Raw genomic sequence first — 27,872 nt, forward strand, 5'->3', positions numbered from 1 at the left:
TTCACTAACATACAAACTGACTTCTCCCAAATGCCAGCATTTACACTAAGATATTAAATTCTCTTGATTAAATTTTACAATTTTATCATATTGTTATCATAATTTGTTGTTATTCTGTCCCACCTCAGTTAAATAGAATATTTCAGAAACCCCAGAGGAAATGATGAGGGAATAAATTATTTTAAGGAATTAGAAAAAGAGAAGGAACAATCGAAGTTTCTATTTTCTTACTCCCCTTACATAAGAGAGGGAAATAGTCTTCTATAATGTAAAGCTCTGTGGTGTAGTGGTCACATTTATTCCATGGAAGCAGTATATTTTCCTAAGATCCTCAACTCACCACCATAATTTCTACCAGTTTTCTCTGCACAAAGATTCCTCCATGGAGCTGTCACAATATTTTTCTTCCCGCTAAGAATACCAGAGTGCTTTTTCTTCCCTAGTTTTCTTCTTGTGTTGTATAATGTGACAGGTTATTAAATCAATTTCTCTCTCTCTCTTTAAATAAAGCACAGCGTCAAGCACAGTGATCGTTCAGAATTAGAGATGACAACCTAGAGATGTTTGGATTCAGTCTCCAGTCCTAACACACACACACAACCCACATCTCCCTTGTTCAAGCTCTCACTCTTACAACCCCCCCCCCACACACACACTGTATACTAGTAAAAACGTATTAACTGTTATGTTTTAATTTATTAGTATTTTATTATTATATCAGGCATATTATATTATATTAATAATTAATACACATATTAATATCAAGATAATTTTGGGAGAAGAAGGACAGAAATATGATTAGAATCCCTTAAGTGACTTCGAGTCACGCCAAACCAAAGAAAGCCTCCCTCTGTGACTGGGGCAGTTGGCGACAACAAAGGTCTGGGGAGTCTATATATTAAATGCTAAATATCTAAAACATTTTTGTTAAATAATGTTTAACAAAATATTACCCAGGAGTTAAGCTGTTCTATTTAAAAAACATATTCTTAACAATGGACCTCCTTTTCATTTCACAGTTTGCTGGTAGGAGCATATGGGTATGATCATTCCAGATAGGGAATTAGGTAATTTTAAAAGCTTAACATGTGTGTATATCATTTGATCCAACACTTCCCCTAAGACAACAATCTAAATGTTAACAGAATTATGTTTATAATGACACTGATGGCTGGCAGTTAAGTGCTAGGTACTGTTGTGTATTAAATTCTCCAAACAACCCTACAATGTAGGTAATTTTATCATCTCCATTATACAGGTAAGAAAATGGAAGTAACTGACTTGGGTGAGACCTTACAGCTGATAAATAATAGAGCTGGGATTCAAACATAGACGGTCTTTAGCCACACTGTCCCTGCCTCTCACTGCTAGAAGCATGTTCACTGTAGAATTATTATCACGCCCGCTCTTCCCCAAGCATTGTCATCGTTGACTTAGGTGCTTAGACCTCTGGAATCGGGCTTGATTCCTCCCTTTTTCTCATACCCTACATCCTATCCATCAGCAAATTTTATAGTCTATTTTTTAAATACAGCTCATTTCCCACCACTTCTCCTCTTCTCCATGGTTACCACCTGCTCCAAACTATCATATCTCTCCCTTGGACAAACGTAGTCTCTGTACACTGTCTGGCCCAACAACAAAAAGCGTTATCTCTTAAAATGCCAATCACTTCCCTGCTCCAAGAATTCCATTGCCCTCCACGTTTGGAATAAAATCTAGAAGCCCCCCAGGATCTCTACTGTGGCCTGTAAATCCCTACACAACCTGGCCCCTAGCTGCCTCCTCACACCATTTCCTCTCAACCATACATTTTTAACCCCATTGTTTTATTTATTTATTTATTTATTTATTAACATCTTTATTGGAGTATAATTGCTTTACAATGGTGTGTTAGTTTCTGCTTTATAACAAAGTGAATCAGTTATACATATACATATGTTCCCATATCTCTTCCCTCTTGCATCTCCCTCCCTCCCACCCTCCCTATCCCACCCCTCTAGGTGGTCACAAAGCACAGAGCTGATCTCCCTGTGCTATGCAGTTGCTTCCCACTAGCTATCTATTTTACGTTTGGTAGTGTATATATGTCCATGCCACTTTCTCACTTTGTCACATCTTACCCTTCCCCCTTCCCATATCCTCAAGTCCATTCTCTAGTAGGTCTGTGTCTTTATTCCCATCTTGCCACTAGATTCTTCATGACCTTTTTTTTTTTTCCTTAGATTCCATATATATGTGTTAGCATACTGTATTTGTTTTTCTCTTTCTGACTTACTTCACTCTATATGACAGACTCTAACTCCAACCACCTCACTACAAATAACTCAGTTTCTTTTCTTTTATTCTATCCATCCTGCTTCCCTGCTATTCCTTAAATAGGTCAGCAAACCTGTGTCATTGTGTCATGGCCTCTGCTCATCCTTCTTTAGAACACTCTTTCCCTGTAACCAGATGGCTCACTCCGTTACTGGCTCAATTTCCTGTGCAAATGTTGATACCTCAGAGAAGCCTTCCCTAACCATAATTTTTAAACTGGTGCCCTCAGCATTCTCCACCCTCTTCCCTGCTTCATTCTTCTTCAAAGCACTCACCACTACCTGACAACAGATTATACATTCATTGTTTATTTTCTATTCTGTTCACTTGCACAAAAGCACAAAAGTAACCATGTGTTACCCCCTGCCATTCTCCCAGCCCATGGAAGGCAGAGTGCCTTGCACATAGTAGGAACTCAATAAGTGTTTGCTAAATGAATCAAAAAATGAACCACTTACATGTGCACCATTAGTGGGCTGGTAGGTGAATCATGGCTCACCCATGGAATAAACTCACCTATGGGTCTCTTGCCAGCAAATTATTGTGGAAAATACTTATTAGGATTGGAAAATGTGGTTGGGCAAATTTCAAGGCAGCAGGTAGGGAGTGGGCAAGAAAGGGATCAAGTAGCAAAGGGATGGAGAGAGTTGTGTGTGGGCTCAACTGGTTCCCACAGCCATAGGTGTACTGGTTTCTCAGAAAGGGGCAGGGTTAGAATCATGAACATCAGTAGGAGAGGATTCATGATGCAACCAAAGGATCCCAAACTTGGAAGTCAGAGGATTTTAGAGAGCAGGTACCACATATATTGACTATATGACCTTGGAAATGTTATTATGACATCTCTGAATCTCAGGTTCTCATCTGCAGATTGGCAGTAAAAATAATAGTACTGACTTTCATAAGTTGTTGTGAGGAAGCTATGAAAAGAATTGTGGAAGGGCTATGCAGATACAAGTTGCTCTTATTTATTCCTTTTCTTCTTCTTCTTATCTAGTCATGGTAGCATTTATGCATTATTCTTTTTTTTTTTAATAAATTTATTTATTTTTGGCTGTGTTGGGTCTTCGTTTCTGTGCGAGGGCTTTCTCTAGTTGCGGCAAGCGGGGGCTACTCTTCATCGCGGTGCGCGGACCTCTCGCTATCGTGGCCTCTCTTGTTGCGGAGCACAGGCTCCAGACGCGCAGGCTCAGTAGTTGTGGCTCACGGGCCTAGTTGCTCCGCGGCATGTGGGATCCTCCCAGACCAGGGCTCGAACCCGTGTCCCCTGCATTGGCAGGCAGATTCTCAACCACTGCACCACCAGGGAAGCCCCTATGCATTATTCTTAAAACGGTGTCTAGAACCAGAAGAGAGACTTCAAATTTTATTGCCCATGGCTTAACTGGATGGCAAACATTCGACACTCTTCTTATTGCCCTGAGACCACCATGCATGGAAGGCCACATGCAGATGCTCTAGTCGGAAGTCCCAGCCTGACATGAGAGTGAAGGACCGTCAGATGATTTGAACCCAAGCCTCAAATCCTGCCAGCCCTCTAGTCTTCCCAGCTGAGGCCCTGGATGCTGTGAATCAGGGGTAAGCCAGACCCACTGTGCCCTGTCTGAAGTCACAGAATCCATGAGATTAATAAAATGGTTGTTTTAAGCTGCTAAATTTTAGGGTGATTGTTATGCAATGGTAGTAATTGGAGCTGGAAAAGCAAATCTTCAAGATGGACAGGCTTACATAGGCTATCCTACCAAAAATCCCAGTTCCTCAGAAGTTGTTCTGAAAAGGTTGGAATTCAAAGGGGGTGTTTAAAAGGTACCAAATTTTCTTGCTTCCACACACAGTTCCCAAACTGTAATCTTTTAACAAGAAGAACTAGTCTTCACACTCAAGAAGAAAATATCTAAGACTGAATTCTCAGGTGGGAAGAGGTTCTTGAAATATCAAGTATTTGAAAACAGACTAACCAAGATAGGCAGTTGAACTTTTCTGAGCTTGAATCAAGATAAAATATTTAATTAGCCTATAAACTGACCCCAAGAACATCTGGAGCTTCCAGAAGGAGGAATTTTCTTGTCACTTCTCTTCTAAGACTGCCAAACAGTGCTGGCTGATGTTGGTATAGAAGCAAAGATGGAAAGGCAAGGTTATCAGCACGGCCTCTCTTATTCCCATCCACAGATTAGAGAACATGGACAAGTGAAATGAAATTGCTCCAAGCCTATTTGTCTTCTTCAAAATGCAGGGAGTGCAGGGGAGGAAGAGGCTTGGATAATTCCCTACCAGGAGAGCCAAAACAGATCAATCAAAGTGGCTAGTCAGAGGCTTGGGGGAAACTTAGAGACCTGCCAAAATTTTTGACTGAAAGTTCTCTTATTTTAACACAGACAAATGGGACCAAGAATACTTGGGCTGGGCAGCAGACCAAAAGCTTGTTGCTGGCATTAAACACACATCATGTAAGTGTTACCTGATAACATCTTCTGCATACGGGGTCCTAGGTAATGTGCTAACCACATTAGTTTTGCACACATTATATGCTTTAAGCATAATAACATTTAATGTCTATTAAACACTCACTATGCCCCAGGTACTCTGTTAAGGAATTCTTAGGTATCATCTCATTTTACCCTTATAGTAAATCCATGGAGCAGGTTTCATTGATACCTCCATGTAGCAGATGGAGAGAATGCAGGGCCAGGGAAGGTGAGGCTTCTGTGTAAGGTCATAGATGACCCAAGTGGTCCAATTCCAGAGTCTATAGCATCAGCATGCTCACTATCCTGCCAGACAATCATTCAATCCTACCGACAACCGTTTAGAAAGGAGGTGGTGTGAGAGGCTTGGAGGGGTTAGGAGGCTTTCCAAGGTCACACCATTGACGTGTGGTGCACCTCATGACTGTCCTAACTACTCTACCTGAGCTGATTCATTTAATCTCATAATCATCTCCATATGAAAGGTACCAATATGATACCCATCTTATAGATGAGGAAACTGAGGCACAGAAAGGGCTGGGTAATTTGCCTATTAGCACAGCTAATAATGACTGTGTTAGGACTTAAATCTGGGCAGCCTGGCTCCACAGTCTGAGCTCTGAACCACTCTGCCATGCACCATCATGAACCACTAGGAGGTCAGGCTGAAACCATATAAACTGGGGTTGAGGTGGATGTTTTAAATATCAGCCCCCAAACAAATTTAATTTCTATTAAAAATAAATGCAATCAGTTTTAAATGAATTCTTGCCTTTTCTAAGGAGGAAAAACATGTTCATTTTAAAGACTAGTGGCCTTATGGGTGTTACTCTACCTCCACGGGCACTGGAGACATGAAGATCTGAGTTCAAGTCCCAAGACCACTTCTTACTAGTCTTGTGAGCTTCGACATGTACCTTTCCTATGTGAGTGTCAGTTTTCTCACCTATAAAATGGGTAATCACAGTTCCTATCTGCTAACACTGTCATGAGAATTCTATGAATATGCATGTAAAAACTCAGCACACGGCACACAGCACTCAGGGACTGGGACACATTATTCTTAGAGATGGGCAGTGATGGATCCTGGCATCACCGTCTGCAGTCAGACAGAATGGGTTCAATTTGTCACAGCTCCTTCAGTTATGACTGACTTGTGTGACCCTTGAGTAAGTTGCTTAATTCTTCTGTGCCTCTTTATAAAATATCTACATAGGACAATTTGTAGGGCTGTTTTGATAATTACATATGATGACACATGTAAAGTGCTTAAGAGAGTGCCTGATACACTGTATGCCTACTCTCAATATATTTAAGGTATCATTATTAATAAACCACAACTACACTTAATAAAAAAAGATAAAATTGATTGAAATTACAAAGGAAAGGTAATTTTAAGATGATGATTATCAATAGTGACTAGAAAAACATTAAAAAGTGGGGCCCAGATAAGGTGTTGAAAATATCTCCTTTGAAATGTTGCAGGTGGTTTGAGCTAGAGGCAGAGAGCTCTAAATCATAGATGCCTCCTCACGTTCTATCCCTGGCCTGTATTCCATCTTCCAAACACTCAACATGGGACTCAAGACACATTACAAAAACCCATGGCAACCACTGTTAAGTCTGAGTGTCCAGAGTGTGTCTTGCCAGTTCTTCAAGCTAAGGAGGCAGTGAAGCCCACATCACAGTGCTCTCTTCTTTGTAGGAGACCTGACATTATCCTTCCAGCTGATAAATCATCTTCTGGGCCCCCAAGAGAATAAGCAGTGAAAACAGGATTTCAGTTCAAATTGTTTCTTTTTCTCATTTGTAGCCCCAAATTTCCCATCTTGTGTGATTCTGCTCTCAGACATTATAACATTGACAACTTGGAGATTTCAATGATAAGAAAGCTACTTAGTCACATATTACACAATCCAGTAATCTTCCCTTTCATCCAAGTGCATCATTTTTGGAGTGAGCATCATAGCACCACAGTCTCTGGTCACAGGGATGTAACTTCCAGCAGCAGGAAGGAAACATTTTCTGGTTTTAATATTTCATTTTGTTTTCTTTTCTATTCAGTGCTCAGGATAAGATTTCTAATATCACCAAAATCAACTTCTTTTTTTTTTTTAAGAAAAGAAATTATTCTCATTAGGACGTGTTAAGGGGGAGGTGGAAAGCAACATCAAAGTTTTCCCAAATGGGAGTTTGATGTGAAACCACAGTGGAAACTTTGTGAACAATTGAAGAAAACTGTTGTTTTTTATCATCCGTCATGCTTGGTGTTAGCCACTCAAACACTGCCAGTCAGCAAAGTGTGAACAGAAAATCTTTCGAGAAAGGAACTTGTTTGTGATACCCAGAGGGAATGCTTTAATTGACTTAATTTTCATTTTTCAGCTCTTGTCTGAGTCCACAGCTGAGCGGTTAGCTATGTTTCAGAGGCCCAGCCCAGGGACTGCAGGAGCGTGGTCTGAACTCAAACACCTCCAGGGGCCATTGGAGCCATCCCAGTGAGTGAAGGAGGCTGGCTAGGAGTGAGCACAAGGACACACTTGGATTCTGGGTAGGGGCAGATGCTGACCATCACTGTACAAGAACTAAAGGCTCCATGTTGCCAGATTTCCTGGCAAAAGAAAAAATCTGGAGTTTTATGAAAAATCCCCTGATCTTTAAGTTTTGTCAACCAGTACAAAACTTGTTTAAACACATGAAGGCCAGATAAACTATGTCTGGAGATTAGATAGAGGCCTTTAGCTTTAAATTTGTGACCTCTGGTAAAATAGAGATAATATGGGTTTTAGAATCAACCAGATTCCAGCTTTACTATTGACTAGTTGTACGACCTGGTGACTTATTAATTCTGCCCAAGCCTCAGTTTCCTTACCTGGTTAATAAAGTCTGTATTTCAGGGTAGTTGTGAGGATTAGAAGGAAAATATGTAAAATGACGAATACATAGCTGGTATCAACAATTAGAGATGGCTACTTTATTTTGTTATCACCTAAATGTTCATATTGTCTGACCCATTTTCATAAAATTCTAGCATTTTGGAGCAATAGGAAATTGAAAATCTCAGGTATAGGTGAAACTGCTATTTTGGACTCTATCCTCCTGGCTCCATACACAAAAGGATGCTGCCTCACTATTTACCCAAGCATGAAAGAAACTTGTTCCACAGAACTCCTCCATGAGCCCTCTAGCCAACAAAGAATTGCTGAAAAAAGTTCATAGCCCACTTATTTGGGAGTGGGCAAGGCCACCACCGTGGACCCATATTTCTCCTCTGTACTGCCAGTAGGGATGTTGGATCAGATGGTATCCAGACCCTACATCTGGGTAGATGGGGAGTGGGGAGAGAACATGGGGAATAGTGGAGGGATGGAGGAATGATTGATTTTTAGTTCCACCCCATATAAAGGTAACCAAGGCACACTTGAAATGGTCTATCCACCACACATTGAAGGAAAGGAAAAGGTTTAAGTTAGGACCTTGTTTTGAGCCCCCTTTCTCAAGTTCACATGACCATCTAAGGCTCCAGGCCTCTGGCTCTGAGATGGGCTGCATTCTACTAGACTCTGAGGTCTTTGAGGACACAAAAGATGTCTTTTTCATAGTACTCAGTACGTGCTAGGGTTAATTTCAATGTCTGTGCCACCTTTTTACAGGGCTATTATGAGAAGTAAATGAAATAATTTAAGTAGATGGGCTTTGTGAATGTAAAGTATTATATGGATACATTATTATTATAAACAATAATAATCTTGCATTAACATCCACTGATAATTAATGTGTTAGATATAACCACACTAATTATTACTAACAATTATTATTACCAACAATCCACCAAAGCATATGATTCATCATAACATGCTTTCATATGGAATTGATCCAAGGGTAATTTATCCTGAGAATTACTTAGAGCTTCCTATGGAGGAACTCAATAACTATGTATTAAGATTAAATGGAAAACTGGAATTAAAGGTGATTGGCAACATCCTAGCAGTGTGGGCAATCATTTGGCTTTTTCCAATGAGAACAATTACTCTGCCATCTACAAGATCTCTGCCAAGGGCCACAGTATCAGGAGTGTAGCTCTGCTTCATGGAGAGCATCCAGGTGCCCAGGGAACTGAATAAAAGGCTCCAGTTCATAAGGGCTCTTGCCTTGTGAATCCCTGAGAAGTGTTAATTTATTCCATTTGCATATGAAGTTTAGTGCCTGGGAGTTAGTGAATATCAGCACTCACTAGAAGCCAGGAGGAAATATTTCCACCCTTCACTGGAAGACAAAATGTGTTTTAAATTATCAGCACACTGAACTGTACCACATACTCTCACCATTAAATGGCCAGGAGCAGGTATAGGGGGATTTAAAAAATGGGTATGAATTAAATTAGGGAAATTAAATGATAGGTCTGAAATTCTCCACTGGGAATGTATTTCCAAGCTACTAGTTTTCCTTTCCTTCCTTTTGACAGTTACAATCATGGTCATTAAAGATTTACCAGAAGGTTTACCATCTCATCTTTATACTCTGAGAGGAAACAAAAAGCATCCTCTCCATCTCCTCAGCCCTCAAACATACACCTCAAACCCTGCTGGTATGCAAAGAGCAACAATCTGTTCTACATTTCAGAACAATTGATTCCCAGTATTTCAGAGACACAGATTTATCCTCATCAACTCTTTTTTTGAAGTACGGTTGATTTACAATATTAGATTAGTTTCAGGGTTACAGCAAAGAGATTGAGTATTTTGATAGGTTATACTCCATTTAAAGTTACTAAAAAATAATAATTATAATTCCCTGTGCTGTACATATATCCTTAATGGATAAAAAAGATGTGGTGTATATATATACAAAGAAATACTACTCTACCATAAAAAAGAATGAAATTCTGCCATTTACAATAACATGGATGGACCTAGTGAGAATTATGCTTAGTGAAATAAGTCAGAGAAAGATAAATACTGTATGTTATCACTTACATGTGGAATCTAAAAAATAAAACAAAGGAATGTATATAGCAAGACAAAAACAGACTCACAGATACAGAGAACAAGCTAGTGGTTACCAGTGGGGAGATGGAAGGGGGGAGGGGAAACATCGGGGAAGGGGAATAAGAGACACAAACTACTATGTATTCTTACTGACTCTTAATACCATTAACAGCACAGAAGGTCAGATTGTAGGTCCTTTTGAGTCTAACTATCAGGCTTACATTTTTATGATACACTTTAGGAATCAAATATTCTCTTCCACTGCAAACATGCTACAGCCAATTTAAAAAGCAAGCAGTTCCCCTGCATATGAGCTGGGCATCAGAAGGTAGTTATAATTATTGCAGTAGTAACCTGAGCTGTAAACTAGGGCATAACAGGGTCTTTTCCCAGCTGGAATGCTATTACAAAAAGCACAGGGGGACCTTCAAGATGGCAGAAGTAAGACGTGGAGATCACCTTCCCCTACAAAGATACATCAGAAATACATCTACATGTGGAACAACTCCTACAGAACACATACTGAATGCTGGCAGAAGACCTCAGACTTCACAAAAGGGCTGTGCTGGAACTTCTCTGCTGGACTCCTGGACTTCCACAAAGATTGCTTTGGCAGGGACCTTCAAGGTGGTGGAGGAGTAAGATGTGGAAATCACCTTCTTTCCCACAAATACGTCAAAAATACATCTACAGGTGGAACAGCTCCTACAGAACACCTACTGAATGCTACCAGAAGGCCTCAGACTTCCCAAAAGAGGCTTGGTGCTCCAGTCGGGTGTCAGGCCTGAGCCTCTGAAATGGGAGAGTCGAGTTCAGGACATTGGTCCATGAGAGACCCCTGGTCCCACATAATATCAAAAAGCGAAAGCTCTCAGAGATCTCCATCTCAACACTAAGACCTAGCTCCACTCAACAACTAGCAAGTACAGTGCTGGACACCCTTTGCCAACAACTACCAAGACAGGAACACAAGCCCACCCATTAGCAGAGAGGCTGCCAAAAATCATAATAAGTTCAAAGACACCCCAAAACACACCACCAAATGCAGTCCTGCCCACCAGAAAGACAAGATCCAGTTTCAACCACCAGAACACAGGCACCAGTCCCCTCCACCAGGAAGCCTACAAACACACTAAATCAACCTTAGCCACTCGGGGCAGACACCAAAACCAATGGGAACTATGAACCTGCAGCCTGCGAAAAGCAGACCCCAAACACAGTAAGTTAAGCAAAATGAGGAGACAGAGAAATACAGAGCAGATGAAGGAGCAAGGTAAAAACACACCAGAGCAAACAAATGAAGAGGAAATTCAGAGCAATGACAGTAAAGATGATCAAAAATCTTGGAAACAGAATGGGGAAAATACAAGATATGTTTAACAAGGACCTAGAAGAACTAAAGAGCAAACAAGCAATGATGAACAACACAATATATGAAATTAAAAATTCCCTAGAAGGAGTCAATAGCAGAATAACTGAGGCAGAAGAACGGATAAGTGACCTGGAAGATAAAATAGTAGAAATAACTACCACAGAGCAGAATAAAGAAAAAAGAATGAAAAGAATTGAGGACAGTCTCAGGGACCTCTGGGACAACATTAAACATACCAACTTCCGAATTATAAGGGTCCCAGAAGAAGAAGAGAAAAAAAAAAGGGACTGAGAAAATATTTGAAGAGATTATAGTTGAAAACTTCCCTAACATGAGAAAGGAAATAGCCACCCAAGTCCAGGAAGTATAGAGAGTCCCATACAGGATAAATCCAAAGAAACACGCCAAGACACATATTATAAAACTATCAAAAATTAAATACAAAGGAAAAATATTAAAAGCAGCAATGGAAACACAACAAATAACATACAAGGGAATCCCTTTAAGGTTAACAGCTGATCTTTCAGCAGAAACTCTGCAAGCCAGAAGGCAGTGGCAGGACATATTTAAAGTGATGAAAAGGAAAAACCTACAACCAAGATTACTCTACTCAGCAAGGATCTCATTCAGATTCGATGGAGAAATTAAAACCTTTACAGACAAGCAAAAGTTAAGAGAATTCAGCACCACCAAACCAGCTCTACAACAAATGCTAAAGGAACTTCTCTAGGCAGGAAACTCAAGAGAAGGAAAGACATACAATAACAAACCCAAAGCAATTAAGAAAATGGTACTAGGAACATACATATCAATAACTACCTTAAATGTAAAGGGATTAAATGCTCCAATCAAAAGACATAGACTGGTTGAATGGGTACAAAAACAAGACTGGTATATACGCTGTCTGCAAGAGACCCACTTCAAACCTAGGGACACATACAGAGTGAAAGTGAGGGGATGAAAAGAGATATTCCATGCAAATGGAAATCAAAAGAAAGCTGGAGTAGCAATTCTCATATGAGACAAAATAGACTTTAAAATAAAGACCATTACAACAGACAAAGAAGGACACTACATAATGATCAAGGGATCAATCCAAGAAGAAGATATAATAATTGTAAATATTTATGCAACCAACATAGGAGCACCTCAATACATAAGACAAATGCTAACAACCATAAAAGGGGAAATCGACAGTAACACAGGAGTAGGGGACTTTAACACCTCACTTTCACCAATGGACAGATCATCCAAAATGAAAATAAACAAGGAAACACAAGCCTTAAATGATACATTAAACAAGATGGACTTAATTGATATTTATAGGACATTGCATCCAAAAACAACAGAATATACTTTTTTCACAAATGCTCATGGAACATTCTCCAGGATAGATCATATCTTGGGTCACAAATCAAGCCATGGTAAATTTAAGAAAATTGAAATCATATCAAGTATCTCTTCTGACCACAACATTATCAGACTAGATATCTATTACGGGAAAAAATCTGTAAAAAATACAAACACATGGAGGCTAAACAATCCACTACTAAATAACAAAGAGATCACTGAAGAAATCAAAGAGGAAATCAAAAAATACCTAGAAACAAATGACAATGAAAACACTATGACCCAAAACCTATGGGATGCAGCAAAGCAGTTCTAAGAGGGAAGTTTATAGCAATACATTCCTACCTCAAGAAACAGCAAACATCTCAAATAAACAACCTAACTTTAAACCTAAAACAATTAGAGAAAAAAGAACAAAAAAACACCTCAACGTTAGCAGAAACAAAGAAATCATAAAGATCAGATCAGAAATAAAAGAAAAGCAATGAAGGAAATGATAACAAAGATCAATAAAACTAAAACCTGGTTCTTTGAGTTGATAAGCAAAATTGATAAAACATTAGCCCGATCCATCAAGAAAAAAAGGGAGAGGACTCAAATCAATAGAATTAGAAACGAAAAAGGAGAAGTAACAACTGACACTGCAGAAATACAAAGGATCATGAGAGATTACTACAAGCAACTATATGCCAATAAAATGGACAACCTGGAAGAAATGCACAAATTCTTAGAAAAGCACAACCTTCCAAAACTGCAGCAGGAAGAAATAGAAAATATAAACAGACAAATCACAAGCAATGAAATTGAAACTGTGATTAAAATCTTCCAACAAACAAAAGTCCAGAACCAGATGGCTTCACAGGCGAATTCTATCAAACATTTAGAGAAGAGCTAACACCTATCTTTCTCAAACTCTTCCAAAATATAGCAGAGGGAGGAACACCCCCAAACTCATTCTACGAGGCCACCGTCACCCTGATCCCAAAACCAGACCAAAATGTCACAAGAAAAGCAAACTATAGGCCTATATCACTGATGAACATAGATGCAAAAATCCTCAACTAAATACTAGCAAACAGAATCCAACAGCATATTAAAGGGATCATACACCAGTATTAAGTGGGGTTTATCCCAGGAATGCAAGGATTCTTCAATATATGCAAACCAATCAATGTGATACACCATATTAACAACGTGAAGGATAAAAACCATATGATCACCTCAATAGATGCAGAAAAAGATTTGACAAAATTCAACACCCATTTATGATAAAAACCCTCCAGAAAGTAGGCATAGAGGGAACTTACCTCAACATAATAAAGGTCAGATATGACAACCCCACAGCCAACATCATCCTCAATGGTGAAAAACTGAAACCATTTCCACTAAGATCAGGAAAAAGACAAGCTTGCCCACTCTCACCACTATTATTCAACATAGTTTTGGAAGTTTTAGCCACAGTAACCAGAGAAGGAAAAGAAATAAAAGGAATCCAAATCGGAAAAGAAGATGTAAAACTGCATCACTGCTTGCAGACAACATTATACAATGCATAGAGAATCCTAAAGATGCTACCAGAAATGACTAGAGCTAACCAATGAATTTGGTAAAGCAGCAGGATACAAAATTAATTCACAGAAATCTCTTGCCTTCCTATACACTAATGATGAAAAATCTAAAGGAGACATTAAGGGAACACTCCCATTTACCATTGCGACAAAAAGAATAAAATACCTAGGAACAAACCTACCTAAGGAGACAAAAGACCTGTATGCAGAAAACTATAAGACACTGGTGAAAGAAATTAAAGATGATACAAACAGATGGAGAGATATATCATGTTCGTGCATTAGAAGAATCAACAATGTGCAAATGACTATACTATCCAAAGCAATCTACAGATTCAGTGCAATCCCTATCATACTACCAATGGCATTTTCCACAGAACTAGAACAAAAAATTTCACAATTTGTATGGAAACACAAAAGACCTCAAATAGCCAGAGCAATCTTGAGAGAGAAAGAAAAACAAAGCTGGAGGAAGCAGGCTCCCTGACTTCAGACTATACTACAAAGCTACAGAAGTCAAGACAGTATGGTACTGGCACAAAAACAGAAATATAGATCAATGGAACAGGATAGAAAGCCCAGAGATAAACCCATGCACATATGGTCACCTTATCTTTGATGAAGGAGGGAGGAATATACAATGGAGAAAATGACAGCCTCTTCAATAAGTGGTGCTGGGAAAACTGGACAGGTACATGTAAAAGAAAGAAATTAGAACACTCCCTAACACCATACACAAAAATAAACTCAAAATGGGTTAAAGACCTAAGTGTAAGGCCAGACACTATCAAACTCTTAGAGGAAAACATAGGCAGAACACTCTATGACATAAATCACAGCAAGATCCTTTTTGACCCAGCTCCTAGAGAAATGGAAATAAGAACACAAATAAACAAATGGGACCTAATGAAACTTAAGAGCTTTTGCACAGCAAAGGAAACCATAAACAAGATGAAAAGACAACCCTCAGAATGGGAGAAAATATTTGCAAATGAAGCAACTGACAGAGGATTAATCGCCAAAATATACAAGCAGCTCATGAAGCTCAATATCAAAAAAGCAAACAACCCAATCCGAAAATGGGCAGAAGACCTAAAGAGACATTTCTCCAAAGAAGATATACAGATTGCCAACAAACACATGAAAGGATGCTCAGTATCACTAATCATTAGAGAAATGCAAATCAAAACTACAATAAGGTATCACTTCACACCAGTCAGATTGGCCATCATGAAAAAATCTACAAACAATAAATGCTGGAGAAGGTGTGGAGAAAAGGGGACCCTCTTTAACTGTTGGTGGGAATGTAAATTGATACAGCACCTATGGAGAACAGTATGGAGGTTCTTTAAAAAACTAAAAATAGAACTAACATATGACCCAGTAATCCCACTACTGGGCATATACCCTGAGAAAACCATAATTCAAAAATTGTCATGTACCACAATGTTCATTGCAGCTGTATTTACAATAGCCAGGACATGGAAGCAACCTAAGTGTCCATTGACAGACAAATGGATAAAGAAGAGGTGGCACATATATACAATGGAATAGTACTTGGCCATAAAAGAAAATGAAATTGAGTTATTTGCAGTGAGGTGGATGGACCTAGAGACTGTCATACAGAGTGAAGTTAATCAGAGAGAGTAAACCAAATACCGTATGCTAACACAAGTATATGGAATCTAAAAAAAAAAAAAGTTTCTGAAGGACCTAGGGCCAGGACAGGAATAAAAACTCCAACGTAGAGAATGGACTTGAGGACATGGGGAGGGGGAAGTGTAAGCTGGGATGAAGTGAGAGAGTAGCATTGACATATATACACTACCAAATGTAAAATAGCTAGCTAGTCGGAAGTAACTGCATAGCACAGGGAGATTAGCTCAATGCTTTGTGACCACTTAGAGGGGTGAGATAGAGAAGGTGGGAGGGAGACGCAAGAGGGAGGGGATATGGGGACATAGGTATACATATAGCTGATTCACTTTGTTATACAGCAGAAACTAACACACCATTGTAAAGCTATTATATGCCAATAAAGATGTTAAAAAAAAGATGAAACAGATAAAAACAAACAAAAAAAACAAACAACAAGAACAACAACAAAAACAAAATATACAGGGCAGAAATCACAAGTAATAACAAGGAAATATCAATCTCTAGGTATGTCTTCCCCAAAAGGGGTTCAGCTGTAAAAACAACAGCCTATGGTAGTAACGTGTTAACAAACTCCCTTTCCTCTTCTCCCCACCCAGCCAAATTCTCTACCACCCAAGGAGACTCCGAAATCACACCAGCTACTTATTTACCCTCTAATTAATTAAAATTAAATAATTAACCTTTTCCATTCCTCAGTTATACAGTCTACCTTTCAACTGCTCAGGGGCCACCTGTGGCCGGCGACTACCTATTGGCCAGCACAGGCAGAGAACATGCCCATCACTGTAGGGAGTTCTAGTGGACAGTGCTGATCTCCAGAGAGGCTCTTTTGCCAAACTTCAAAACTCTGAAAAAGAAGCTCACCTTGTTTTTCTCTCTCTCATCCTTACACCCTCAACAATCTCTTTATTATGCAAATCAGTTTAGCCTCTCAGGTTTTTCTTTTTTCTTCACTTAGTCATTTACCAGATTTCACATAACAAAGACACTCAGGAACTGACACAGCTGGCATGAATCCTCTTCTGCATTGCTTTCTCTGAATTCTGTAATTCTGCACATAGAAATCTCTCTGTAATTCCAGACATGTTCTAAGGGACAGATACAGGAAAATGTGCATCAGTCATGTCCCAGGGCAATGGCCATGCTTGCCAGCTTTCACTAAACATAGAAGGTAGTAGGTGTGTGGTTTAAATAGACTGTCAGGTGCTTCTCACTTTGAGCACAGGACCACGCACTGAACTTGCACCAAAAAGTGGGTGTTAGCACTAAATAAATATGCACTACTTCATGACTGAGTGCCTGATTCTCCCAGTTACTGTGAGTTGTCAGAAGGTCTATGTGCTAGTCAGTTACCTCTGTGATTTCAAGTGTTTTCTGGACTCTTCCTTGGAACGTTGTCAACTGGCTTCCACCAGGGGTGTGGTCACTGTAAGGCATGGATGGGAGACCTGAGATGACATCCCTTCCTCATCTCCCTTTCAGGTAACATTTTCAGCATTACCTGCATCTCCTCTACCTTGCTGGCTACCATTAGGTAGGCCCTCCTTCCACAGATCCAGCTTCTGCTTAATGGTCCAGCTGCTACTAACACCTCCTTTTGTCCCTCTCTCCCAGTGGTGTGCTGGTAAATGTTTAGCAACCGGTTCTCTTGGTGGGGAGAAAGTTCTGATTTGAAATGTTTGCCAATGTCTGTGGTGTAAATACTTATACCCAGGCTAGCAAAATTCCTGAAGATTTAACAATTGTCTCTCTCAAGCCTCTACAAGATAGCTTCAGTACATCACTGTTCTACCCTAAGTAGCAGCTTCCTGTTGTTAATCTCTGGGTTTCCACACAGTTCCTACTTAGTTTCTCAAGATTCCCAACTCCTTTGTTATTTGTTATTGAATTAAATCTTTTCTATTAGCTACCTGGTGTGGGCTCTGTTTTCTCAACTATATACTAAATGTATATTCTTAAGATTAAAATTTATTAGAGAAGTGCTTCTCAAAGTTCCAAAGTATAAATCAGTCATATCACTAAGCATGCTGGAAGTTCAGCTGACACTACTTTTAAAGAGTAAGACTTTCTAGATGAAGGAAGCAGTGAATCAGTTTACAGTGTGGCACAAGCTTCTTATCTCATTGTGCACTGGTAACAAAATGTTTGCAGGCTGGTAGCTATGGGCAAACACACTTTAAGTGACTCTGTAGAAAAGTACTTTGGAAAAGCAATTTGGCAAATGTATCAAAAGCCCCCAATGTGTCCTATCCTTTGTTCCACTAGTTCCACTTTGACAGACTATCTCCTAGGAACTCATCCAAAAAGAAGGGAAAAGCCTTATGCTAAAAGATGTTTACTGCAGCATTATTTAAAATAGGGTAGTTTTGAAAGCAACTTCAAAGTGAAAAAAATAGGAAAATGATTAAATAAATCTACTTGATGGGATATTATGCAGTCTTAAAAATTATAATTATTAATATTATAATAATATGGACAAAAACATATACTACTAAGTAATAAAATCAGGAAAGAAAATTTTATGTGCATGATAAGTATCATGTAAGAATATGAATGCCAGAAGGAAAAAAATGAAAAGAAATATATACAAATAATAAATAAATTATGTAAGGGGGGGGTGTCTCAGGAGATGAAGTCTTTTCCTCTAATTATCCAAGAGAGTCCTAATATCCTAATGTAGATATTCCATTTAGTTTTGTTAAACAAAAAATAAAAGACAGTAAAGCCCACCAACAAAGTCATGGAGAATATTTAGACGGGATAAAAAGACGTTACACATTAAGATGCCTGTGGGGCTTCCCTGGTGGTGCAGTGGTTGATAATCTGCCTGCTAATGCAGGGGACACGGGTTCGAGCCCTGGTCTGGGAAGATCCCACATGCCACGGAGCAACTAGGCCCGTGAGCCACAACTACTGAGCCTGCGCGTCTGGAGCCTGTGCTCCGCAACAAGAGAGGCCACGATAGTGAGAGGCCCGCGCACCGCAATGAAGAGTGGCCCCCGCTTGCCGCAACTAGAGAAAGCCCTCGCACAGAAACTAAGACCCAACACAGCCAAAAATAAATAAATAAATAAATTAATTAATTAATTTTAAAAAAAAGAAAAAAATACTCAGGCTTGGGTCCCATCCCAAGCTTTAAAAAGAAAAAGATGCCTGTGAATGCTGTTTTATATGTATAATATAAGACCTGGATGAGCTGGAAGTTAAATGAAGATCCCCTATCTGCCATCTGTCATTCATCCCCTCATGTGTGTTATGATGCCTTCTCACCTGAATTTCATCAGCTTACCAAATTCTATCAAACCATCCGTTCAGAGAAGTGGCTTTTATCGCATACGTACAGGTAAGTAAACATGCTACCTGTGAGGTTTTCTGAGCCTTCTTCCTGCTGTGGAGTGAAGACCTTGGCCCCTAGAGGAGCACCTCTAGGAGCACCTCAGCTCCTTGCAAGCAGATGGAAGAAGGACTGAAGTCTGTCCTCAGGGATCCAAACAAGGTATTTGTCTACACTTGATCTACTCAGTATGGATTCAAACCCCTCACCCAAATTCCACTGGGCATCTGGTTCCCTTAGAGACAATAACAACTGCTTCCTTGGCTGCACCCCCTGTTCCTCCCTCTCCTGCCTTCCACCTGAGACCAGATCTTTAAAAACATTGCAAACTTAGACCAGGTACCAAGAACAAAAATTAAAAAGAAAACAACAACAACACAACAACACAAAAAACCCAAAACTTAAAAACAGTCCTCATCCAATTTGTTTCAACTTTTAAATAAACAAACAAAACCCAACTGCAGAATTCAACATGCAATTTTGCCACACAAACCACCAAAGACCACACCAATGGCCACCATAAGTATAAAATAGCAATAAAGAGCTCAGGCCCTGGAGCTTGACTGGTAAATATTAGATTTTCCACTTACTTAATCTTTCTGTTTCCTCACCTGTCTGTTTCCTCATAGGATTGTTATATGGACAAAATTAGTTATTTTACATAAAGCACTTAGAACAGCACCTGACACTTGATAAGCACCCAATAAAGTTTAGCTAATATTAAGTTTTCACTCCGAAAAATAAATGTGTGATGTGGCCCCTGTAAGGCAGTCCCTGTTGCCCATCCCCAGGGGCTACTATGTCTAAAATGAGCACACAAATTAAGGGTAAATGTCAAAATATCCACAGTATTAAAACATCACGATATGGATGTCGATTTCCATCGACAGATGAATGGATAAAGATGCGGTACATATATACAATGGAATATTACTCAGCCATTAAAAAGAATTAATTAATGCCATTTGCAGCAATATGGATGGACCTGGAGATTATTATACTAAGTGAAGTAAGTCAGACAGAGAAAAAGAAATATCACATGATATCACTCATATGTGGAATCAAAAAAAATTATATAAATGAACTTATTTACAAACAGAAACAGACTCACAGATTTAGAGAATAAACTTATGATTACCACGGGAGAAGGGTATGGGGGCAGGATAGACTGGTAGTTTGAGATTGATATGTACACACTGCTATACTTGAAACAGATAACCAACAAGGACCTACTGTATAGCACAGGGACCTCTGCTCAATATTCTGTAATAACATAAATGGGAAAAGAATTTGGAAAAGAATAGATACATGTATATGTATAACTGAATCATTTTGCTGTACACCTGAAACTATCACATTGTTAATCAATTATACTCCAATATAAAATAAAAACTTTTTTAAATAAATAAAAATCATGATATAAACAGAAATGTGATCATATTCATTTCTAGAATTTTCCATCTCACTGAAATAAACCACCTGAAGACAGGAAATGCCAAAACATTTTCAAATCACTTCTCCCGCCATGCTTCTGTCCATTTCACTGGACATGCCTACCTCGAACCACTGCCCGTGGGACTGCATCTTGAGGATGACACAGGGGTCTGGTTTGGAAAGAGCATCTCTGTCGGAAATGCCTTTGCATGCCACACGCAGCTCAACTTTGGTCAGGCAGGGGCTGTTAAAGATTCCCAGTGTATTGGCAGCTGACTCATAAATGTTGCTCATCTTCTTCATTCTGTTTTAGGCAAGAAAAAGAGGAAAAAATACATGCCAATCACCACAGTATTTGTCAAAGGAGAAAGCCTCCCAGTCACCCTTCAGGAAAATGTTCAACACACACTATCGAGTACTGAATATATTAATTATCTAGCTTTCCACAGCAGGGTCAGAGTTCCAGTGAAACAAACAAACAAACAAACAAAACCAAAAGAAAAAACAAACAAAATACCCAATAGGTGCTAATGCACTTGGCTAAGAACACTATTTTCTTATATGATTTGCACACATTTGCATAGTAAAATTTTTAGTCTGTGAAATAATATTAAAGAATTAGTGCAACAGACTGCAAACTGTAATCCAGTTCTATACTAAGTGCATGGCTTGTGTGAAATTTTACAGAGTTGTTGGTTAATCAGTTTAGTCACATTCCAAGTTGTTCAGATTCCTCCCAAATCCAGCTCTTCTTTTCCTTCTGTGTGATGGCACAGAGAAGGACAATGTCTGACCTGAAGAAACAGTCCAAATTTCCCTTCCCCAAACCCTGGCTCCCTTTCTCAAGATGCTTTCAGCAAACCAAGTCCAAGAGAGACCCAGCATCTGATCTCCTGCCTCAAGTGCATTAGTCCATTCTCTCCTTTCCCTTCCCTACTCCTGCTACCATGTCAGAAATGTGACTGTGACCATTTGAAGGAGAGCACAAAGCCTAACCCATGGAAACAGCAGCCACAAGTAAGTACTGCAGGCCTCCTTCCTGTCCTCACATGGTCACCTTTCAATGACACTTTGCATCACCAAGGCCCAGGGCTACAGGGAACCCCCAGAGCCTCTCAGGGGCGAAATCAATATCCTTCTCATGAAATTCTGTTTCCCTGTAGATTCCCTATGAGAAACGGCATTGGTGTCCCACAGTGGAATTTCTTCATCTATAAAATGAGGATAATCCATCCTTCTTCCTTCCCTTCTTCCACAAATATTCAGTGAGTCCCCTTGGTACCTGGCACCATGCTAGGTTTGAGTACACCATAACCTCTTACACACACACACACACACACACACACACACCAGCTGGTCTCTCCAAACTTAGCAGCTAGCTCCATGCCAAAGCCAACCTTTTCCAACCTGACAATGCCCCTCTCTCATGGCAGATGTCACTGGAATTTTCTCTCCCTATGCTCCATCACAAGGCTCTCTGCCCTGCCTCCCTTCCACATTCCAACGCTCTAGTTCCCTATTTATCTAATTATTATGAACATATGTTTTTCCCTATATATGCTGAAGGGAAGTTGCACTGAATGCCAGAAAGTTATGTCCTAGAACAGAAGTGGACAAACTATGACCTGTGTGCCCAATCTGGCTTGTCACTTGCTTTGATACATACAGTTTTGTTGGAACACAGGCCTGGTCATGCATTTACATATTTTGTGTGGTTGCCTTAATAGACTGCAGCTCAGAGTATTTGCAACAGAGGCTGCATGGCCTGCAAAGCCTGAAATACCTACTCTCTGGCCTCTTCAGAAAATGTTTCCCAGTCTCTGCTCTAAAATATCAGGTAAGGGGAGTTTGCAGTTGGAAGGAGTTGGGATTCTGTTTCAATATGTGCTGTGGGATTAGTTTGAGGGTGAGAGTTGCTCTGTCCTCTATCATACTGAATATTAATAGGGATTTTGGGACATTTGTTTTTTACATACAAGAAAATCCAAGCTCAGAGGGGATTGGAACCTTGCCTGTGTCACACAGTTATTCTAATGGAAGAGCTAATACTGAAATGCCAGTTTTCTATCTTTTAGCCCATGCTATTTTTTACCATATGTAGAATCTACAAAGTAACAGTGGATATGACAATATCCTTGATTTATTTCAACCTCCATACAGAATCATTCTTTCTATTTTTAAACAAATTTTATTCATATATAGAAAATGCACAAATCATAAGTGCACAGCTTAATAAATGATGGTTCCTCTATTTTTACAGACTGTGAGCAGACCAATTATTAGAGCAACATAGAAGGCAGAGCATATGTGAACTTCAGTTTATAAAAAAGTGCACAGAGAAGGAATAGACTAGTAGGATGGTTTTGTATCAGGCAGTGTTGGAAAAAATGTTGTGAACTCTCTGTCAACTTTTTGATAAGAACAGCTTATCCTTCTTGAGTTCTGCTTTCCCAAAGCATTAGTTGGCTCCTTGGATCCACACTGCTCTTCTGAGTTCTGAGTGGCCTCTCCTATCTCTGGGAGGCATTGCTACCCCTTCCAACTGGCCCTATCCTTACAGGCTCATGGCCAGGTCCATCCCCTTTCTCTCTCTCTCTCTCTTTTTCTTAAGGACTATTTTCTATTTTAGGTTCATAGCAAAATTCAGAGGAATGTTCAGAGATATCCCATATGCCACCTTCCTCCTCCATTACCTTTGTTACAATAGGTGAACCTCCACTGACTCATCATAATCACCCAAAGTCCATAGTTCACATCAGGGTTCGCTCCTGGGGTTGCACATTCCATGTGTTTGAACAAATGTATAATAACCTGTACCCCCCATTACAGTACCATACAGAGTAGTTTCACCATCTTAACAATCCTCTGTGCTCCACTTATTCATCCCTCCCTAACTCCTGGCAACCACTGATCTTTTTACTGTCAGCATAGCCTTTTACAGAATGTCACAGAGATGGGAGCCTTTTCAGGCTGGCTCCTTTCATCCAGGACCCACTGACTCCTTTCTGTATAACACAAGCTTTCCTATAGAATGGAACACCTGCTCTAATGCCAAGTATTAATTGTGGGATGTGATGGAAAAAAGACTGTCATGGAGAGTTCCTTCCAAGGTCAAATCCTGGCTCCTTCACTCACTATGTAACCTTGAGCAGGGTTCTTAACCTCTCCTGTAGTAATACCTACCTTGAAGAGTTGCTATGAAGGGCAGATGAAATAATACATGTAAAGTAATTAGCACAATGCCAGGTATACAGTAGATGCTTCAAAAGTAGAGCTATTATTATTGTAATCTGACTGCTCTCAAGATTAAATCACTCATTCTCCCATTGCCAACTGGAACTCTCTTAGATTTTCTTGCTATTACTCCAGGATTAAGGTTCTACTTGACCCCTTAAATACATTCTGTCATTGCAGCCCACACAGTCTGGGCATAACACTCTCCCCCTAAGAGCACACAACCACCTCTCAAATCAGTAGTTTGTCTGAGGATTCATACACATTAGCCGATCAGAAGGCAAATAGTAAAATATAAGTGACAATCTGATCACATAGGCCAAAAGCTGTCTAAAATAATTTAAAACTATTAGGAAAGCTTCTTGAAATATGGATTTATGCCATACCATGAATAATATATCCTAAACTGTAAGTGTACATAGTACTCTGAGATATTAGTTGGTAGTAAATTTAAATTGTTTATAAATGAATAAACAAATGAAATTGGGGCACATGTTCAGAGACTTCTTTTTAACCAGTGGGGTATATGATCTAAAAATATTTATGAATCATTCTTTTAGGCAAACACTTGGAGGATTTAGAGCTGGGAAAATAGACATGATGAAATCATCATTTGATAAAAATTAATCTAGTGCCAATATGATGGTTGAACTAGAGGAGAGAAGAAAGTTTATGATTGTCAAAGGGTGGTCATTATTTACTCCTCCTGTTTTCATTGATTTCACCCCCCCTTCTTGTTCTGCTCAAGGACCTAAGAGGCTGACCTCCACTGAATGACAGCTCACTGTTGGCTAGCCTCCTGTTGCTGTGGTCTGAATGTCTGTGTCCCCCCACAAAATTCATATGTTGAAATCCTAACCCCTGAAGGTGGTGAGATTAGGAGGTGGAGACTTAGGGAAACGATTAGGTCTGAGGGTGGAACCCTCATGAATGTCATTAGTGTTCTTACAAAAGAGACCACAGAGCTCCCCGGGCCCTTCTGCCATGTGAGAACACAGTGAGAAGAGAGCCCTCACCCAACCATGCTGTCACTCTGATTGGGATGTCCAGCCTCCAGAACTGTGAGCCAAACCCCTATATGACCCAGGTCCTGAAAGGCAACTCCATCTCCAAGGTTCTCACTGCACTTTGGGAGTACTGTTTCTTCCCTTGGCTCCTTCAGGCTTACATTCATTCTAGGGTTGGGCAGGCATAAGTCCTCAGGTTTGGCCCCTGCCACCCACTGGCTGAGAACAATCAGCCAAGTCTCCAGAAAAAGGGCAGCTGTGAAACATTCACAGCCAACACTCACATCCACTGGGCACTGGGGGATGGATACACTAACCTGATAAAGGGGAACTGGGCAGAGCATCAACAGGGTCTATTTCACCACAGTGGTTAGTCTCCTTTAGGTCAGGGACTACTTCTTATACTTTACCCCAATAGTGTTCGCCTTGATAATATTTGTAGACTGGTGATGAAACCACTACAAATATTCACTTTTGGGGGGACAGGATATAGGCCATGTCCGTGCACAAATGAAAGCCACACTTAGATGGGCATTTTGGAGATCATGAGTTCCTCTGGCTGTCCAGAGGTAGCAGCAGTCCTGACCTTGACTTTGAAGGTGGTATATAGGTCAGTGAATTCAGACTGTTTGGCCTTGGCCCAGCTGAAGCTCACTGCTGAAAGGTGATCACAAACTATGGCTCTGTCAACCAGTGATCAGCTACCTCCAGCCCCAGATAAGTGGAGTAAACAAGTAATTTCACACTCTGTTAGAGGACAGGATTAATATGGCCAGATTATCAATACATTTTCCATGGCCTATTTAAATCCTTTTGTTGCCTTTCATACAATAGCCTGGTTTTACAGAGACTAATGTCTGCTGAGAATTATTTTGGTGAAAGCTGACTTTTGGCCAATTTTAGAAGCAAATTATAATTGTCCTTTCACTTGGATAATTTAAGTTATAAAAAACCACTCCTTTAGCATATCCACACTCTCTAACAGGACAAACTGATCCTGAAACTTAATTAGTTTCTGAATGAGCTGAAAACAACGCCAAGACAATAGAGAGCTCAAGAGGAAAGAGAATCAGCTCGGTTTCACAGGGGACCAGCTTGTCTTAAAGCTATGTTAAGAATAAGTGCATACTGTATTTGTTTTTCTCTTTCTGACTTACTTCATTCTGTATGACAGACTCTAACTAACACATATATATGGAATCTAAGAGAAAAAAAAAAGGTCATGAAGAACCTAGTGGCAAGACGGGAATAAAGACACAGACCTACTAGAGAATGGACTTGAGGATATGGGGAGGGGGAGGGGTGAGATGTGACAGGGTGAGAGAGTGGCATGGACATATATACACTACCAAATGTAAAATAGATAGCTAGTGGGAAGCAGCCACACAGCACAGGGAGATCAGCTCGGTGCTTTGTGACCTCCTAGAGGGGTGGGATAGGGAGGGTGGGAGGGAGGGAGATGCAAGAGGGAAGAGATATGGGGACATACGTATATGTATAACTGATTCACTTTGTTATAAAGCAGAAACTAACACACCATTGTAAAGCAATTATACCCCAATAAAGATGTTTAAAAAAAAAAAGAAGAAGAAGTGCATACAGGGAGATCAGCTCCTCGGTGCCTTGTGACCACCTAGAAGGGTGGGAGACAGACGGGATGTGGGGATATGTGTGTGCGTAAGGCTGATTTGCTTTGTTGTGCAGCGGAAGCTGGCGTGACAGTGTGAAGCAATTGTACTTCAATAAAGATGTAAAAAAAAAAAAAAAGAATAACTGCATAATCTCTGTTCTGCTTGCTCTGGCATTATTTGGTCTTTTTAAATGTCACTGCACATCCGGGAAGGCTGCTATGCTGGATGTCTCTATCACACAACATTTCCATATCAATGCAAGAAATATGACAGGGTGTCTGCTATGTGCCTGGTGCTGCAGTAGATCCAGAGGCCCCGAGCATCATTCACTCAGCTGAGGAGAAACCAGGTATTGTTCCCTCGACTTCTGAATTTATTTCCTATTCAAAGTTTCCTGATCTACTGTTAGATCAAAAGTAAATTTATTCTTAGGTGGCAAGCGTGGCGCTGGACACTAATGAGACAGCCCATCTCCTACATGTTCACATCCTGGAGCAGCTTCTCAGGCTGTACACGATCACGGATCATGCGGGGAGCTTGTTAAGACATAGTTCCTGTTACAAGAGTCTGGAGTGGAGCCTGAGACTCTGCTCCCAGGTGTCACTGATCCTGCTGCCTATGGCCCACACGTTGAGAGGCAAGGTTGTTGAATACAAACCAAGCATTTATAAAACAAGGCAAACTGCCCTAGAAGTTGTTCATCTAAAGACCAGATGCTCACGTATGAGATGTAGATGGTATAGAAGAAAAGAGTAGGAATCCAGCGTCAGAATATTTGATGCTAACCCGAACTCTGCTACTCCCTGTGTATGAGTTGGGGCGAGTTACTTGACTCCTCTGAGCCTCAGTTTTATCATGTGTGAAATGGTAATAATAATAGCTCCTGCCTTGTAGAGTTTTCCTGAGAATTAAATGAATTAAGCCTCATAATGTCTTCAGAAGAATAATGAAAATGATTATTGTCCTTCTTAAAAAGGATACCACTGAGTTCATGTAACATTTATCAAGCTCTTATATATCCGCCAAGCACTCAACATTAAGTCATGAGATCCCAGGAGAATCGTTTCACAGGCAGGAAACTGCAGCTTAGAGAAGTAAAACAACTATTCAGCCAAGTGTGATGAATAAGGATTTGAACCTAGAACTCCAGGTCCAGAATTTAGGCTCTTAACCACTCTGCTCCACTCTCCTCCCTGTGGGATAACTACTTAAGAAGACTCTCAAGAAAAGGGAACCCTTCTGCACTGTTGGTGGGAATGTAAATTGGTGCAGCCACTATGGAGAACAGTATGGAGGTTCCTCAAAAAACTAAAAATAAAGCTGCTATATGATCCAGCAGTCCCACTCCTGGGCATATATCTGGACAAACTGATAATTCAAAATTATACATGCACCCCAATGTTCATAGCAGCACTATTCACAATAGCCAAGATGTGGAAATCCATCAGTAGATGAATGGATAAAGAAGATGTGATGTGTGTGTGTGTGTGTGTTCACACACACACAAT

The 27,872-nt window shown here is 40.0% G+C and overlaps 1 protein-coding gene and 1 long non-coding RNA gene across 3 annotated transcripts in view; both read right to left on the minus strand.

Annotated features, from left to right (window-relative positions):
- Positions 1 to 27,872, minus strand: part of CPNE4 (copine 4) — a 629,469-nt gene that overhangs the window by 438,852 nt on the left and 162,745 nt on the right. For both annotated transcript variants that reach the window (XM_082459307.1, XM_082459308.1), the window contains exon 2: positions 20,616 to 20,796. In XM_082459307.1, coding sequence (XP_082315433.1) covers positions 20,616 to 20,795 — 180 coding nt within the window. In that variant the 5' untranslated portion in view covers position 20,796. The remainder of the gene's footprint in view (positions 1 to 20,615; positions 20,797 to 27,872) is intronic.
- LOC309659517 lies at positions 6,889 to 20,604 on the minus strand. The gene is made up of 2 exons (XR_014262854.1): positions 18,878 to 20,604; positions 6,889 to 18,511 (listed from the first exon to the last, which is right to left on the minus strand). It is a non-coding gene; the product is annotated as an uncharacterized lncRNA (long non-coding RNA).

This window comes from Balaenoptera physalus (assembly GCF_965194825.1).
Source record: "Balaenoptera physalus genome assembly, chromosome: 4".
NCBI lineage: Eukaryota > Metazoa > Chordata > Mammalia > Artiodactyla > Balaenopteridae > Balaenoptera > Balaenoptera physalus.